The following is a 19,318-nucleotide window of genomic DNA, read 5'->3' as shown; positions in this document are numbered from 1 at the left end:
CAGCTCTAATCTATTCTTACAGACAAAAAACCCCTTTGTGATGGGACTATGCTGGATTGTGCCTTTGGTTTAGTTTTATCCAAGAGAAAACCCTTTCCTGTGCTCCAAGACCTGAACCAAAGTGCAATAAATAGGAACAACTGGAAGACTGTCATCAAAATAGTGGTTTTTTGCTCTTATCCAAAGCAGTACTCGAGGTGCAGTTGTTTTCACACAAAGAGCATTGGATATTTTCAATAATCTTTAAGCAATACTAGGTCTGTTGTACAGAATCTTTGGAAAGAAAGCCCACTCAGAAGAGGGGACTCCAGGGCTTTAGCCATCACTGTGTCACTACATAGTCAGACCAACCGCTGAAAATATCGACTCAGAAGTAACTCAGACTGGCAAACATACTTTTAAAATGTATTTATTTAAGAGGTTACCCAGCCGGTCTTGTTACTTTGCTTTTCATCATATTAGAGGATTGTATAAAGCCCTGGTTTTATTACAGAGTTTCACTTGCCCTGATAAAAGGATTTTTCCATTTGTGGTTTGGGATTTTTTGTTTCCTTTTTTTATTCTAGACTACATTTCAGTACCTTGAACCAGAGAGCATCCTTGTGTGGATGTCACAAAAACTATCCATTTTCTTGTGCTGACCAAAGAAAGGAGCAATAGGTACCCTACACAATCTGTGGAAGACAGTCAGAAATCACAAATGAAAAGTAAACACCTACTATTCATCTAAAAACAAACCTATCAGCACTGGACCTTCTTTCTTTCTTTCTTTTCTTTCTTTCTTTTCTTTCTTTCTTTCTTTCATTCAAGTATTCTTCCCATTTTTCACTTTAAAAATGCAGAGCAGGAAAAGAGGCTCATTCAGAGAGTATATGATGCAGAGGAAGATACCATGAAACCAGTGAATCTCGTTGTGAATGTTTTTAATTTCCTGTTTAAGCCCTATATAAAATAACCTACCTGAACTGCTCAGAGAAGAGGAAATTTACATGATTAAAATAAGACCTGCAAATAATACCTTGAAAGGAGGGAATAGGAATGATGGAGATAATAATTGGTATCGAGCCATGTAATTTGTGGTGCCACACAGCACCATAGATTTCTTTTTCTAAATTATTCAGTGCATCCTTTGGTGCTGTTAATGGGCTTGTGCTGTTTTCCACCAACTTAGGATCTGGTCTATTACCTTCCTAGGGAAAATTTGCTTTACATTTGTCTTAAGCATTAAGACAGATTTTTCTCATGCTACTGAGTATTACTTTGATATCTGATTCTGGCTCCATTTAAGTCAGCTGAAAAATTCATGTGTGAGACAGGACTTCACTTTTTACCTCAGAGATAGCTAGGTTTCAATGGGTATTGAATCCCAGGAAGAGTGGAAGAACCTGGGTCTTCCCTAGGTAGACATTTCACCCAAGAAACTTGCAGTTTAGATCAAAATGACAGCAAATGACTGAAATTGATGGGCAGTAATTTTGGTCTGTCTGTAGGTGTGTATAAAGGGCAGGAGAAAGATTGTTGAGTAGCTGTGCCATAAATATTTATAATACTTTACCTCCTTGTTCACAGGGAAAAAAGAATCCACAGAGCTTGCAATTACAATCCTACAAAATGCGTAAGTGAAACAAAGTTCAAGGTAACCTTTTATTTCCTAGTCATATTTTTTCAAATAAATACCCTGTACTACTAGAAGTTTCATGTTTTACTGTCCTAGATTGCCTTGGACTAAAAGCAATTATACAACACACTCCTACTTTAAAGCCATTAAACAGTGCCTTGCCAAACATCCTCATTGCAGTGCATTAGAGCACACATGGTTAAGTCATGAGCGACACCAGATACCCCGTGTTTCCATTGCAGAGAGAGAGTCAAATAGCAGCAGCACCCACTGGCTTTTATTTCCTGTGTGCCAGTTTGTGAAAATGATAGGCCACTATAAAAGTTTCATGTCGTCCCAGTCAGTATTATTTACACTGACCTGGTTTGATTTCAGCATTGTTGGGGTTTTTCTGCACTGAGTGACTCAAGCTGTTCTGAATCCTCAAAATTTTGAAGCAATGGATCGGGGGTCAGCTCCACAGGGGAGACATTTTCCTCTGACAATGCAGGATGCATTGAGCTCTTCCATGAGAGTGGTGCCTGCTCATATATTTATGTATTGCATGAGAACTTGTCATATCTCAGGATCTCTGCAGCCTGTTCAATTTGCAGAATGAAAGATTAATTACATTATGCTGGCAACACCTTCGAAATATTGATGGAGCTTATTGTTTCTCATATAACCAACAGTTACTATAGCATCTTCTGATCAGATTGAAGGATAGAAATATATTAAAAATTCCAAGTAGATTAATTTCCTGTATGAACCTAAATTGGTTTCACACATACGTGCATGCTAAAGTGATTGGAGCCATCAAGAAAAATAAATTGTAGTCCTATTCATGGAAGGCAAAAGAGCAGATGTTTATAGAGAGTTCTCAGGAGCAGGCTTACAAAAATAGTGGAATAACTCAAAAAGGAGCTTTAAACATGTTCAGAGTTGCACTTCAATATCCACATTGTTCTAAGTTACCCAGTTTAAAGCACAATAAAGTTTATAAACTGTCAGTCTGAATAGAACGCTTTCTTTACTATGAAACATTATTAAAATCCATCAGGTTCCTTTCTGGAGTCCTTTGTCTCTATGAGTTCTACCTATGTGCCTATATGCAATGCAGGAAAATCTCTAGTGCCACGAGAAAAGCTAATGAGACTATAAAAAAGGGCTAGCCCTTACCAGGCTTTGCCTGATTGCTGGGTGAGGTCTGGGAACTTACACTTGGCAAGTCCACAGAAACTTCCTGCTAGCAGCACTCCTGCTCTTCTCCTGAAAACGGCATTGTTTATGTGCCAAAATTTGGACTTGGCTAGCAAGAACTTGAAAGGGGCAGCCCCAGGAAGAGTAGGAAAGAAAAGCACCAGGACTTTCCTCCTCTGGCTCCCATAACACTGCAAAGCCCTCACTCCTGGGGAGTCTCCCACAGACTCACTTCCCCTGACTGTTCCTCCTTCCCACTCAAGCAAAGTAAGAGCTGTCACCCAGGGCAGGACAGCCCTTCCTTCACCATTTGCTCACCTCCTATGCCCTCACATCCCTGACCACCAATGAAATCCTATTGCATAAGAGGATTTGTCTTTTCCAACAGGGTTTGATGCACAGGCATGGCATCTTCTTTAACACACATTCCACCTGCCAAATGATATCTTTTATAACTTTATTTTTAAGACCAGACTGCTCAAACAAGTAGAGTATTTAATGCACACTCTGACTGGATGATGCAAATACCTGTACACGTACATTCAGCCAACATGCCCATTTGCTTGCATTTCCTCAGACGGCACTCCTGGCATTTTCTCCTCATGTACATGTCCATCTCGCAGTTGCCTCCATTTTTACACTTGTAAACTGCATTTTTGGTGATGCTTCTTCTGAAGAATCCTGCACGAAACAGCAGTGATGTAGATGAAAGGAAACACTCAGAAGCAAAGTTATCAAGTTGAAGAGGAGCTCTGTCTGCACTGGACTTTCTGAATGACACATGTTCTGCCAGACCATCAGTATCTTTCAGTGCCTGGATGACTACATTCTTGAAACTTGTATTGACAACAGTATCCAAGTCATATAATTAATAAAAGAGCCCAAACACTAGATATTAGTCCAAAGTAAATTCCTGGGATTGTGAATATTGGGAACATTCAGACCCAAATCTGAAACCTGCCAGTAGCAGGCTAAGCAGTAGCTTAGAGCCGCAGGGTGATACCATACAAATAGCAGTGAAAAAAAATATGAGCCTGTTAAGTCTCTTGAGGCAGAGAATGTGCAGAAAGAGAGCTGAGTAACTCATCACCCTTCCCCCAGCCCCTGGGAGCAATACTGGTCTGCTCATGACCCCTAAACTTAATAAGGAACCTGCGCTGTATCTGCCTATTGTACATGTGGCCTCCACCCCTTTTTACAAGATATTCCAGCCCTATTCACTAAGTATTGTCCACTTGATAAGCTAAGCAGTCACCTAATTTCACCTGCACAGGCAGTTCTACTGGTATCATCACTGGATTCACTCAAAAATTGCACAGTGATCACTGCAAACAGCAGCTGATACAAGAAATGGAGAGGACATTTCCTCAGTCTGCCCAAATCTCCTGTTTGGCTGCTGCCTAGCACATCTGTGAGAATGGCACTGTGGGCAAAACATGGGGTGAAGAAAATATAAAATGTGATTAAATAAGAGTCATCACAAATCAACAGAATCTTTGCTGTTTCCTGAATTTTCAGTGTTACTCACTGTGCCATTTTAATCTTCTTGCATTGCCCTTCATACAGCAGAGGCTATTTAGCCTCAGCTACAGAGGGATCAGTTTTCCTTCCCATGTGAGGGCAGGTTTCTGAAATAAACCCCTTGGACCTTCTGCTGGTACATCACTGATTTATACCGCGCTTCAAACTAGAGCTCTCTGTACATTTATATTAACCAGAGCTATTGAAAACCTTTTGCTTTCTTATCACCACTGCCTGGCACAATAAAGTTATTGTTTCCCAACCTGGCACTCTGATGCACTGAAAGAGGGACCAGATAAGACCCAGTCTCGCATGCTCAAATCATGGAGCAAATTCAGTTGAGAATCTGAAGGATTTGCAGAACTGTGCATTGTCAGATGACAATTTCCCGAATTTGACCCATGGTTTTATAGCTGCCTAATCTCTTCCAAGCACCACTGTGTAGCAACCAGTAAAGCACTTCCACTACCTGGTCACAAAAAATCTGGCATTTCTCTGAATCTTCAGTAATTCCTGCTTGAAATCTCTTCCGTGCTGTCTGTTTTATTGGCTGCTTTTCAAACAAACACAGTTGACTGGCATCAGCCTCTTTTGAAATGCAGATTACTTAGAACCTCCAGAAGCCCTAGGCGTTATTTTTATTCATCACTCACATGGTTTTAATACATTACCATTTAGTGGCTGGGGAAAGGTAAAAAAGGCCTGGATTTAAGCTATAAATTCTCATCGTCATTTAAAGGCGACTGCATCTGCTTTATATAATTCATAACCTTATTTTTTAACTTTAAATCCTATAGTTTATGACACGTTAATTAGTAGTAAATGTTGAAAAGCTCTGCACAAATATTTATAACATTCTAAGACTTATTGATGGCTTTATCACTCAACCTGTCCACAAGATGTGCATTTACTTTTTCAAGAAGAAAGAAAGGAAAAGAACTTTAGTAAATGATCTTTTTAAGATATGCAAGAATGTGAAAGAAAAATGCAAAAATATGGATGCAAGAGCTAGGAGTCAACAAGATTCAAGCAGTCAATTACTTCCTCTTGAAAACAAAGATTTTGAAAAAGTGAAATTATGTGAAATCAAGAGCAAAATCTTTTTTTTCCCTTTTTTTTTTTTCCAAAAAGTAGGCTTAACCCTATTCTTTCTTCAGGTTTTTTGTGAAGTTACTCTTGAATCATTGTCTTCTTGAAATTCTACATAATTAATTTTGAAATGAGCTTTTGGTATGAATGAAATTTCTGTATATATTATTCACTACTCATTCAAAATCAACTTAAACTGCAAGAGGTACTTATATGTGACTTTCTATAACAGGAGAAGTTTTATTAAAATTTAAAGGTAAGTCAGAAATGGCATATGTTAAACTAACACAGGGTTAGTAATGTCAGAAGCTGAAGGTTTTTCTGGCACAGTCTAACTTTCATCTGATGCTGCCAAATTAGAAAAAGCTCATGTTGGCTGGAAATGTTGAATTTGCTTTGTTCTCAGATAGTCATGAATATGATTAATTATGGTAGAGCTGCTCCAATGTTACTGATGCTGATTTTTTCTTATGGAAATGATGAAAGTTGAAGGAGGGCAGTTGTAAAAAGAGTGGATGAAAACTTTGGAAATATCTCTGTTTGGCATCCTGGTGGGTTTTGAATGTCAAAGTTTTTGAAGTTCACAATTGCTAACAAAGCTCCTGCTCTTCTCTTTCAGACTACCAAGACATCTTCTGGCATTCCTTCACCCCATGCCCCTGTGATGGGTGTTAGCATGAGGAGAAGATTTAAGCAGCACCTATCTCTGCAACAAGAATTCCAGTCTGGAGTGAGACTCTTCTAGCAGTGTAGGAATGGTTTGAATACTAAAAAACTCCTACTGCAAGCCTGAGTGTAGGGGATGTGCAAGCAGCTTTTTAAAGAGTCATGGAATGGTTTGGGTTGAAAGGGACCTCAAAGATGGGGGCTTTTCTTTCAGCAGAACTTATTCTGTGGCTTTATTAAACAAGTTCAAGAGTGTGTCACACTTGTTCTCTGACATCTGGCAAGGGCCCTTAAAACTCAGTATCTCTGTAGAGGCTGAGGTTATGCCAGAATGACTTTGATGTCTGTCTGCAAAGGTTGTTCTAGAAATGGTCTCTACAGTAGCAAGTTCAAACACAGTGTATTACTCCTTGAGGTGTAAATGTTATGTAAAATATTAATAAAATAGTTCATACATATTTGTTAATGGATGGTAATGTATTAAGAAATACATGTATATATATAGCAATGTATATTCCTGCCAATATCCTCAGATGAATATTCCCATGAGGGACAATAGATAAGATCTTACTATTGTTCCATCTACCCAGGAAAGAAAACAAAAAAGAGTGGAAGGTGCTACTGAATGCATTACCCAAGAAAGTAATTTTTAAAAAATCAACATATTCATCACAGAGGATTGAATGCCATAAAAATATTTGCAAAGCTTCTTTCTGTGAATAAGAATGTGCACTGCATCAATGGAGCAGGGGTGCTGCAAGGTGAGCACTAGTCCTGCAGAAAGGAATCTGCATATTATTCTGGACACACATTGAGCGTGAATTAACAGTCTTGTTGCCAAAAAGAAGGGATAATCTCTTAACTGGGGTGCAAGACACAGACATGTGAGGTAATTCTTCTGCTGCACCCATAAGAGCACAACAGAAGTACCAAGCCTAATTTTGGTCTCCATGCTTTGAAGGTAATGTATACCCATGTGAAGAATTCCACAGATAACAAGAATGATCAGAGATCTAAAAAGCATAGCATCTGCTTTACCCTGTTAGACAGAATGACTGTGCTCAGCACATCTCTTTACTGAATCAGCTGGTACTTTAGCCACCTCTAAAGTTTATGGTAGAAACAGAATCCATTATCTTTAAATAATCCAACTTTTACTATGTTTGAGCAAGGGTACTATTCTTTGTAATTGATGTTGCAGTCATGAAACAGAACAAAACATAAAATAGATTATCCCAATAAAGCAGTAAAATTATGGTTACATTGAGTGATTCAGACTGAATCAGTAAGGAACTGGATGCACATTTCCTTTCACCATGAGTTTTAGTCTTAATAATTACCTCAGGGCTTCAACCTCTCCTCTAGAAATATTCTATACAAATTTCAAAGCTTGTAATTTTAAGTCTTTGAAAAGTTCCTAAGATGTTTAATACTGAAGTTACTAAAGAGTAGAAACAGCTTAATAACAGAATAAATGTATAATTGGAATCTTTACATCAAAATTGAGTTTAATCTGGTTTATAATGACAGTATTCATATAGGTTAATTAATAGTTTTTGACTTGGAGACCATTCAGACAGCAGAAAGAAATTAATCTCTTATTTATTGGAATTGTTGAGATAAACTGTGTGAGCCTTGACTGTATTCATGTTTTGAGTGCTTGACTAGTGTGGTCTGTTGTTTCCTCACAAATGATTTTATGATAGATAAAGCAAAAGTCCCAAATTAGGTCAAGGTCCACTCTCCATGACAGGGAATTCCACATTAAGAGATTTTAGTAATTCAGTAGTGACCACACTTCGGTCTTTATCCATAAAACAGAAACTTTAATGAAATATTTATTCACAGAACAGAATGAAAAACTGGGGCACTATTTTTCTGTCTGTAATGTACCTCAGCCCTGTCACAGATAGGTTATGCCTCTTCAGGTATAGTAGTTGACATAATCTCTTGTCCCTCTGCTAAAATATCTGGTTATCATGTTTACCATCACGGCAATGATTTTCTACATCACATTTATCCTGATAGAAACATGTGAATAATGTTCCTCTAAGAACAAGATATTTGTCCTACAACTATAACCTTCCTGAAGAAGCTCCCTCTCTAGAGATAGGGACTATCCTTAGAAGAAAGCTAAGAACTAGAAATTCTTCTGTTTCACAAACCTGAAGACACCCATCGCATCCTTAGGGAGCTGGGGAAAGATTCCCTGGGAGCAGCCTGCACGTGAGGGCTGACAGCTTTCACTTCCCTTCAATGCACACTTACAGGAGGCACTTGGGCTGGCTTTACAGCTATTTTCTAGGGCAGCCTGCAGAGGCCTCCATGGGTGTGTTCCTTCCACAGGCAGAGAGCAGCATGAACAGTGTATTATTCTGTATAACCACAGGACAATGGTAGAAGACAATGCCAGTCTGTCTTGGGGAAAATACAGACTAGGGTACGCAGGATCCAAATTAAAATCTCTGATATGTTTAATGATTTGGGTTAAATTAACAAGAAACAAAAACAAACCGAAAAAACTGAGAAGCTGCCATGCATGTTAGCTGAATTGCATTCTGCAATTGATTTCATCCTACCTTTGCACCCTTCACAAGTAAGGGCATTGTAGTGGTACCCAGAGGCTTTGTCACCGCAGACCACGCAGAGCTCTTCTCCTTTCACTCTTCCTGTGGAGTGACCCAGTCTAGGCTTTTTGGCTGCAGGGATATCCATTATCTCTGTCTCCCTTGTGAAAAAGGTCTCTGAGGGCAACCTCCTGAGTTCATACATCCCAGGGGGATACCATTCCTCGTGCTGTGGAGGGTAGAAGCCTAGGTTGGAGTAATAAGGTGGCGATGAGATCTGAGGCTGAACTTGGGGAAATGGCACATTGCTGTACTGTGCATAAGGTGACACATCTGCCTCTTGCACTGGAGAGCTCATTGGTTCTGAAAGGACACCTGGAAAATAACAATGCAAAACCAATTTCGATTACTACCATGAAATTGTAGTTATCAGAGGAGTTTCCACTTCCGGACGTCTATCTCAAAAACCAGGCACAAACACAAAGACTGCGTTATCTAAACTCAGATTTGCTACACAAATACGCAGCAAGAATTAAAAATAATTTATTCATTCTCAGACACTCCTTTATAATTGGTGGGAATATCCAGCACTGGCAGATACATAAAAAAAAAAAAAAATTGAAAAATACTGTGCAGGTAATCATAAAAATGTTCAGCTTACAAGGAAGAGCAATCCACACCCCAGGGAAGCTAGCAACCCAAATTAGGCCTTAAAGCCAAATAGAAGAAATCCAAAAAAATGGAAAAAAAGCCCATGGCATTGGTGAAAGCTAAATCAAGACTCCAACATCATGTTAATTTGTTAATATACATCATGACAGAGAAAAACTGCACTAGGGAAAAATGAAAAGGGTGAGGCTTAATTAGAAGACTAAGAACATGAAATAAACCTTCAAGATGAGTCTGAGATAGGAAGGTGAGATTACCATGAAAGAACAAGGAGGATATTCCTAACATAAGTGGTGAAATGCAACCTTCTCAGCACCCAGCCTCTAGTGGCCAGCCAGCGTCTACAGCCTGGTCCCCAGCCCTGCCAAACTGCTCTGCTCAGTGCAGCGTTGCAGTTCTCTGCAAACACCTCTGCAAGCCAGCATGAATCACCTCTGAGCCAGCAACAGACCTGGCAGTAGGACAAGGAGTGGCAGCCCTTCCTGTCAGGATCAACACAGTATTTGGAGCTTACCTTAACTTGCTTGTTAAATAGCATATTTAAAATTTCAAGCAAGTGGACTCTCATTTATTTTCTGTACTCCAGGCACAACAACATCTAACAGTTCCTAGATGGTGTAGTTAAAATCAAGCCTACGTCAAACCACTGAAAAGCTGGATTTAAAAGTTATTTGCAAGCTATTTCTTATTTTCTATTGGAGAGAGCCACATCTTGCTGTTTCATGAAAACAGTGACTCAATTCCTTTAATAGTTCCAAGAAGAGAGCCTGAGAAAAACAGTGCATATTTCCAGGAAGATGACCAATCCACTTTTATTTGAGTCAACAGCAGTATTTACAAGGAAATCATAGATTAATGTTCATTGGTGACCATCACTTAACAGTGCTTCAGAAGAATTCCAAAAACATTTTTGCTGACATAAAATGGGTCCCGGACAAGCATCCCTCTTTTGTGAGGAATCAGAAACAATGAAGAAATGCTACCAGTTAAGATGAGGGAACATCTGTAATGACAAAAATAACTAAAATCTATAGCGGGGGATCCTTCCCTCTCGTCTCACTTCAGTGAGTACCAGAAACTAACCTTTTAATTTCACCTACTTTTTCACTTCCAAGGGCTCACGCTCCTGCTCTGCAGCTTTCTGCCCTTCCTACTTTACCGTGCTGCAGAAGCCATGCAAGTGTTTTGGCTCTGTGTGGTCACTCTGTTATTGCCCTCAGCACGTCTTTGCCAACAGCAAGTGTTGAGGTCCCACTTGCAGAACAAGCAGGAAGATGTATGTCTGGAAAAACGTGACGCAAAACCAAATGAGAATAATGGTGCCATTTATGACTAGCAATTAGTTTCATTACAGTTGCATTTCGTTGCTCCGGAAGAGGCCAGGGTGCCAAGTGCTTCACTGGAAGAAGCAAGGAGCAGAATACACTCCCCAAACCCAAGGTTATGCTATTTAAACAAACAGTACAGACATACAGTGGGCATCTGGGGACTCTTCACTCCTGGAAGTGAAGTTACAGCTTCATGCCTCAGATGCAAACTGTCACTGATAGCTGCCAGCCACAGTGGTGACAAAACAAGTAAATTATTTGTTATCCAGTATAGGTTTAATGAGTCCTTTAGCTGTATTTACCACTTGTTGAGACTGCTGCTCATTAAAACTGGTCAAGGTAGTTCAGGTACAAAAGTTGGTGTTAATTGTGGGATACACAATCATTTAGTCTCTCTTTGGAAAGGAATCTGTTCACTGTGGAAACCTAAATTTTCGTTCACTAGTTAGTAATTAGTTAATTGGTTTTACAAAGGAAAGTGGGACAATCCCAAAATGAAAAGGGAGAAACTGTTGATTTTTAGCTTTCTGCCATCCACAGAAAACTCCACAAAAGCTGTATTCCAACCTCTTGAACTGATTTGGCCTCTTAAAAAGAGCAAGAAGAGAAGGCAACATTCCTTCCACAGAAAAAAATCTCAGGGCTGGTTAAACAGCTCAGAGCTACTGAAGAATGGCAGCACATCCTGAGACAATACTGGATGTATATTTGAACTACTGTAGAGCCATTTGGGTTACAATCACAATCATTAATTCTACTCTGCTTACAAAGGAAACAAAAAAATATGAGTCTTCATGCATGTAGGTAAATATGGGGGAAAAAACCTAACAGCCTATATCACTTCCTTTTTCCTTCCATATCAGACACAGTTAAACAATTTATCTGAATTGTTAGTCCATGCTCAAATCAATGGAAAAGGAAGAACAGACAGGGTTGAGAGAGACTGAGAGAACATGGCCTTGTTTTATGTAAAAGAGACTTATAGCTGAAACTCCAGGAAGTGCTCAAAGATCAGTCTGATTTTTAGAGATTGCTAGGTTGCAACTATGTAGGGTTCCCCCCTTTAGCTTAAAGTTCTGAGGGCTTTTTGTTTGGTTTTGCTTTGCTATGTTTTAGGTAGACCTGAACATGATGTACCTGTAGACCTGTACATGAGAGTCTAGACCAAATAGTTTCTTATCACAAAAGAGGAGTAATCTTATCTTACCAAGCGGAATGTACATAAGCTTTTCTGCAGATATATATCTATATTAGTAGAGGTTTGGGATGGATGGTCTCATGCAACTAAAGCATGAGCAGCTCAGTAAAACCATTGCAGTTGCAGTAGCATAAGCAGTGAAAGTGAAATCAGAAATGAACTCACTGGACTACAGCGACATTTTGTTTGTGTGGTCTTAAATATTTTGAAACTTGTATCCATTTTTCCTTTTGGAAGCATACCTTTCAGATTTTTAAGGCAAGAATATTTAGGCACACACAAATGTTATGTAACTTAAAGCTGCAGATTTTTTCCATTTGAAAATCTTACATTTTGAAAATAAGTTGTTTATCAAGGAAAACCTTTCACAAAAATATGGAAAGCTTATTAAAAACAAAATGAAACCTTTATCTGCATATGATCATTGTTTTACAAATACTTTTTCTACTTGCAACTGAAATTTATTAGAGAGACTTTTGTTACTTTAAATTGTGAGATTTGAAAATATATATTTTATGTGAGATTTGAAAAAAATATTTGATTTGTAGAAACAATGGTTGATTTTCCTTGTAGGACTAAAGAAAGCATTTTCAGTTTGCAGGATTTTACTGAGGTTTTGTGTAAACTAAATGTGATTTTACGCAGAACATTACAGAAATTACAATGAGATCACATTTTAATGTAAAAGTTATTGTTCCAGTAATATAAAGGGAAACAAAGATAATTAAATTCTAAGCAGGTTTAAAATATGAGCCCCTGGCTCTCCTTTGGTATTCATGAAGGAACATAAAAATAACAATGTTCAGAATAAGGCAATTTGGAAACTACAGCATAGCCATTAACAAAATCCTGATTTAAATCAAATAAATTATTTGCCTATTTTTTAAAGATCACTTGGTTTAAAAAACCTACTAGCATCCTACAATTTCAAAGAAGAGTGCTACAATAGGTAACAAAAATATCCAGTTGAGAATATGGCAATATCCTACCTCAGGCTCTGTTCAGTCTGACCATTTCTTGTTGAAAAATACTCTCCTTAAGGTTCCCAGTCCTCCTTTCACTTTTTTTTTTCTTTTTTACCTCCTAAAATCTATATATACATATAACTTCTTAATTCTGCTTTGCCTGTATCCTGTTGACTTCTTTACTGTGAGAACTTTCTTTAAGATTAGAGTGACACAGACCAGAGGTTATATAGTTTACTAATTAACCTCATTACGAGAAACTTGTTTGTAAATGCCGGAAACTATGTCCATTCCCAGTGTGGATTTACCTGGATAAAATGTGGTTACCATTTGAGGGGATGCCTCCAAGTAGCCTAGCCATTGTAATTTTTTACCTGTTGTGGTTTAGTTACAACAAAATCTTGTATCAGTCAATATTTGGTAAGGTCAGGTAATTCTGTGCAATAGATTAACCACTTCAGGATCACAGGAAGTATGGTTTTTTTCAGCACAGAAATGTTACATTCTCAAAAAAAGGCCAAAATACTTCAGGCCATACTGCTCACATTTTATGAAGGATAGAATGGTTTGCATTGAAAGGGATCTTAAAGATTATTTAGTTCCAAACCCATGAAATGGCAGGGACACCTTCCTCTTGAACAGGTTGCTCAAAGCCCCATCCAATCTGTCCTCTCATTAAATTTTTTACTCACACTGCCACTCTGCTTGCTTTGGCTCTCTTCATAATTATTATGCATCCAAGATTTTCTGTTTTAATTTGTGTTGGTTTGTTTCCTTTTGATTTGGGGGCCAGTTATGAGCCTAATTATCTTCTCTGCAGTGATGAAGGCAGATGTTGCATCAACTGCCAGGTGGTGCTAAAGACAAGTAGTTATTTAACATATCTTACAATCCTGAAGCTGTTTAATCAGTTTGGACACTTGACCCTACTACCTTTCTTATTACTATTAATTATTAAAAAAAACAACAAAAAAAAACCCCAACAGAAAAAGCCTGACCAAACAAAACCAACAAAAAACCCCAAACCAAACCAATCCCCCAAACAAAAAACCACAACAAAACCACCAAAACCCCCCACAAAAAAATAATAAAAACAAACAAAAATACCCCAAAGAACTAAAAGAACATCCAAAACCAACCAAACAAAAAACCAAACAAAATAAAACCCCACATAACCAGAAAAAAAAAGCAGATTTACCTAAAAGGAGTCAGCCTTTTAAGCTCCTCCTAGACACTGTTCTATGCCTACAACAGTTTTCAATGGCATTTTGATGTTCTTTCTTTAAGAAGTTTAGTTATATTGCTTTTTTTCCCCTTTGCTACATGTAATTTTTTTTCCTGTTCTTCCTCATCCTTTTCAATGCAGCTTTTAAGAGTGTTCATTCCCCAGAAAAACTTCTTTCCCAGCTAGGGACACATACAAAGAGGGTGGCATTTCTTGTCTTGTTATATTTTAATGTCACATCACAAGGAAACATTTTCAGGCCATCAAAAAATACTTAAAATATGTCTTCATTCAAACTAAGCATATAATAGTGTACTGAATTATCTTTTCAGGTTCTCAGAAATAATTGCACTTCTGATATCTGAATTTTCACAGTTAGTATCTTGCGTGCTAATAACTTCTATACAAGGCGCTTTCACGTAAAATAGAATGGAACTAGTACTTTAGAGACCTGCTCCTTCCTTATCACAAAAATTACAGTTTGAGTCACATGCTGTATCTATTTCAGGTGCCACACAAATATATAACCTCACCCTACACGTATAAAATTTGAAGGGGAGATTTTTTTGTGTCTGAATATTTGTTCAGTCCATTGTGACAATAGATAAGTAATGACCATTGCAAGAAATAAGCTAATGGAGATACAGGTATTTAATGCATGTATTGTCTATATTATGAAAATATTTCAAAGTCAATTGAAAGCTGTTATCAGACACCTTTTTGCAACTGTCTTGATGAATTGCCAAGCCTTAGAGCAAGGCTTGTCACAGTTCTCTGCTAATGCACCTCAGCATGTTCTAGGTCACAGCTTGTGTCCAGCCAACTTGGAGCAAAGAGGAGGAGCTCAGATCAGTCTATGTCTCTCATGATAGAAGTTTCCACAGAATAAATTCATGGCTCTAAAGTGAACTAAAAAATTTGCAAAGATTTTAAAGGAGACCAGGATTTAAGTTCTGAATTACAGAGGTAAAAAATGAGAGTTGATAGGTGTTCTGCTTTCTCTGACATCAGAATATGAAACTGGACTGGTCTTCACACAGTTCAGTTCAGTACTACAATGGGACTTGTGAAATAAAAACTGGGTTTGGCTGAGGAAAGGAAGAATCTCAACAGGGCAGGTTCTATGGAGATACACACACCTCTGGCATTTCTTGTCATCAAGAGTCCATTTCCCCACTGGGAAAACCAGAGCGGCAAGAAAGATAAAGTTTATCTTGCATGTTGTATCATTTTATGTATTTGGTTTTGGCCACTTCTTGAAAGATATATTTTCTGTAAAGCGATCTAGGATGTTCTTAAATCACCCAAGTAGGGAGTTAGAAAAAGAAAAGCAGCTTTGCAGGAAGACAGGGTGGAAGGGAATGACTCTCACTTTTTACTAGGTTAAAGATCCTTCCTCATTTGCATTTTGAGGCAATTTTGCAATTGAGGCAAGTTATGAGCCCCTTTTCCCAGGGACTCATAACTGTAGAAGTGAAAAACTATAGTCAGATCACACTACCTCCGAAGACATACAGAGATACTTTGCCTTAGACATACACTATTAAAGTAGCTGCATACAATTTTCAGCTACTGAAAGACAGAAAACCTTTTTCATGAAAGCTGCTGCAACTAGAAATCTTGAGGCTAAGTATGTAGAAGTGCCCTAGAATTACCATGGTGATGAGGCTCACAGCACAAGCAACTCAGAATTGACAACATTTCTTTTGAAAGACCTGAACTTGGAGCTAATGTTGTGAGATGCAATTACATTTGGTTTTGAAGGTCTAAGAACACTCTCCCTGTAGATTGAATAAAGCATAATGAAAGGAAAATGTATTTCCAAGGTTTTTTTACAGAATGCAAGTGTGCAACTTTGAATAAAGGAAACTAGCTTGTATAAAGGCTAATGTTTATAAGCCAGCAATTTTTGTGAGCTGCAACGTATGAGAAGAGCTAAAAGAAATGTGCACTCTAAGGACCATCTCAAAGAAAAGCTTTCTTCCTGCTTTCTGGGGTTCAAAAGTCACTTCCTGACAAAACTGAATGTAAAAAAAATGCAAGTAATTTACAAAGATAAAAAATTGAGAGGCAAAACCATTTCCTACAAGTGTTTTAAAGAGAGGGAGTCATATTTTCACAATGAGTAACTTTCTCTGTGGACTCAGTTGCATATTATTATTGATAACCTTTCTTCCAGCTCTAAAAGCAAAAAAGACACCACATTAGAGTGACACTTCACAAAACAAAAGTCAGCTTAAATGAAACACAGCAGGAGTGCTATGTTTCCTTCCTAATGGGACCTCTGTTTCAACTCCTTAATACATTATTTCTTTTTGTTACAGAAATGTCAGTTTGAATTAAATCTCCATTGTGCTAAGCTCTGAACACCTATAATGAGAGACACATTCACTCTTCTGAAAGCTTCACAGTTTGTAAGTAAGATTACCCTGTGGAGGGAAAGTATTTTACATTAACGTTCTTCCTTGTATTTTCAAGCTACCTGGTCATTACTCTTTAAAAATAATTAAATAGTTATAATGAAAAAGTAAATTTGGGGGCAAATTTCTTGACAAAAATCTGAAGTAGCTCTGATATGCAGGTATTTTAGAAGATGACTGGATATAAAATTTGGCACCCTAGATTTGGACATCATTCTCCTCCCTGTATAACATGGCCTGACACTGGAATTAAGAGGGAGCAAAGAAGTGGTTTAGCTCTTTGCTTGCTCTTTTTTAGAAACTCCAAAATATTTCGCCCACCAAACACCAACACAAAGAGGAATAAAAACCAGTGACACACAACAATGGAGTACGTTCTGCTTATCATTAGTGATCATGCTTTAGCTTGGCTGCATGGAGCCAGGACACAGCAAGTGCTCTGACTTGTAAAGATGCTCCTGACTTCTCAGAGCTCTGCAGCTGGTGAGGCTCTGTGACAGAGTCCTTCCTTCCATGCCCCAGGCACTACTCTTGTTTCAGACACATGAAAATGGAATGTGTTCTGTTTTTCCAGCACTCAAAAAGGCAGAATTCTGGTCTTATTTGGCCTGTAAACATTTAAGAGTTGCAGCATTTTGTGGGAGTCTTTATTGTGTGTGAGGCCCTCAGTATATCACCTTACTCAATGAAGGACCCACTCTGCTGTCAAATGAAAGGCTAAAAGATTTATTATACCCTTTTTTCTGTTTTTTAGCAGTTCATGTATCAGAAAACAGCTCACCTATGCTTATAAAATATTGACCAAGAATTTTTCACTCATTAACAAACCCATGCTTTGCCTTGAAAAATTCAGTGGAACTGGAGCAAGAAGAATCTTCCAGCCTGCTTTATAAATTTTCTTGTGCACTGAAATTAATACAATAAGTTTTTAACACTCTTAATAAGACAAAGATTTTAATTTAGGTGGAATTACTTACATAAATGTGCATAATATGGCAATGCTAATACATTGCACTATAATTTTATTACAAATTAACTGGAAATAGATCTGCTCAGTTTGATTTCAGGGACTCACATGAAGATAACATCCAGCCTACATACAAAGGTCTGTCCTTGCCAAATGGTCTCCAGCATTAGAAGAGTGTTACAAAAACAACCTACAGGTTCTGTTGTGAGCAGTGATGAGAGCAATAGTGTGCAGGATTACATTAACACCAGAGATCTATTGTTTGTTGTTCCTTTCATAAGTACTCAAGATGCAAGAAGGTCAGCACATTTCAGCCACATGCCCTTGATTTGAAATTTCAGTGCATTTTCTTCTAGGTTTCTGAATAAAGGACAGCTTGCTATTTCAACCTGTTTTGGTGACTTACCAAACAAATGAGGACCTTCAGCAAGAGGAAATCCATCAGCAGTGGCTAGCTGATGATGTCCTATTAAATTCATTTCAGATCCCATTTATTCTTCTGTTCAGGAAGAATATGCTGATTAAAAAGGAGGTTGAAAAGAGACCCTGAAACATAAGAAGCAAAAAGAATATTTAAAATGAGATAACTAACTTTTGTGTATCTAGTGTAAGGCAGGCTGCAGGAGGTTGTTTCAATATTTGCTGTGACAAACATTGTCTTGAAGTTGCAATACCTAATTCAGCTTTAAATAAAATGCTACCTCCAGCCTGTTTGGTTTTTCCTTGCTGTGGCTTGTTTTAATTGCCATCTTCCTGTTCATTTTAAATTAAAGGCGGTTTATGCCCAAATTTATTTAAACATTCAGACTGAAGTGCTGGCCTGACCTCCTGAGGTCATGCTGCCCAGCCCCCCTTCCATGCAATACCAATTGTTTGCATTACTTTTTCACCAACCTTCCATCATTTCATTGCTTTCACTTACTGGAAAAGTGTAAGTTTACGGTTAGATCAGAAGAACACAGACAGGAAACCTGAGTTTGATTTCCAAGGAGCTGTTCTTTATCTTGCCTTCAGTAATTACTGAACGAGATAAATGGTGGCAAACACACAAAGCCAAGCCTTGCTCTGATAACCAGGATCACCCATCCGCTCTCTCTGTGCACTCAAGGAGCCACAGAACTCACTTGAGGAGGCTGGAAGAAGAAAGAGGCTCCCTTGCCCAGCTCATGTGGGTGGAGTGGATTGCAGATGGCATTTGAGGCAGAACCATCAGCGACAGGAGAGCATCCAGCTTCCACAAGGAGATGTCTCAAGGACTTCTACAGACACCAAGAGGATTCTGCACAAAGTTGACAGCAATCTATTTTCCCTTGTTTCATAATCCTAATTCTTTATTTGGTTCTATTACCGTGCGACTGTCCCTGGGACTGCATTTCCACTCACTGAAGGCATTTGAGAGTCATAGCCCAGTCTGCTTCCCAGTGAGGGCTCAGCATGTTCCTCGAGCAGAAATGAAGTCATCTGACAAAAACGTGAGTGCTGCAGGAGGCCACAGGGCTGAGCAGACTGGGAAGCAGCTTGTGAGAGTGGCGAGCAGACTCTGTAATTATATTCTGATTTGTCCGTAAGGATTCATTAAGTTCTTTCTCAACATAAACAGAGGCCCTTTAATTAGACAGATGCATTTTAAATGTCTGCCCAAAGATAATTTAAACAGTTTACTGAGAAATGTCAGAAGCTACTTGTATCACAGACCAGATAGGGTTCTTGTGGCAAATAACATGTAAACACAGAGTCTCAAATCTAGCACAGAAACACAGTTTTGCAACAGCAGAAGAACTCCATTTATCTTGGATGGGGTTTGGCAAGCAGCACAGCCACCCCACTAGGTCCACGTTTACTTCCAACCATTTTGCTGCCTTGCTGCCTCCTTTGCCAGGGAAGTTATCTGCTGAAATCAAGAGGT

At 38.4% G+C, this 19,318-nt stretch overlaps 1 protein-coding gene across 4 annotated transcripts in view; it reads right to left on the bottom strand.

The window, feature by feature from the left end:
- NR1H4 (nuclear receptor subfamily 1 group H member 4) overlaps window positions 1-19,318 on the bottom strand; it is a 47,550-nt gene that overhangs the window by 13,632 nt on the left and 14,600 nt on the right. For 2 of the 4 annotated variants that reach the window (XM_085047225.1, XM_085047217.1), the window contains exons 2-4: window positions 17,819-17,958; window positions 8,653-9,015; window positions 3,326-3,478 (exon numbers count right to left, since the gene is read on the bottom strand). In XM_085047225.1, the coding sequence (XP_084903351.1) occupies window positions 3,326-3,478; window positions 8,653-9,015; window positions 17,819-17,903 (601 nt within the window). In that variant the 5' untranslated portion in view covers window positions 17,904-17,958. Of the gene's footprint in view, window positions 1-3,325; window positions 3,479-8,652; window positions 9,016-12,824; window positions 12,994-17,818; window positions 17,959-19,318 lie in introns of those variants that run through there. The other 2 variants (XM_085047234.1, XM_085047244.1) reach the window with 2 other exon arrangements.

This window comes from Lichenostomus cassidix, chromosome 1Aa, assembly GCF_008360975.1.
Source record: "Lichenostomus cassidix isolate B80296 chromosome 1Aa, HeHo_3.0, whole genome shotgun sequence".
NCBI lineage: Eukaryota > Metazoa > Chordata > Aves > Passeriformes > Meliphagidae > Lichenostomus > Lichenostomus cassidix.
The sequence above is the reverse complement of the archived record's forward strand: the minus strand, read 5'-3'. Positions and strand labels throughout refer to the sequence as shown.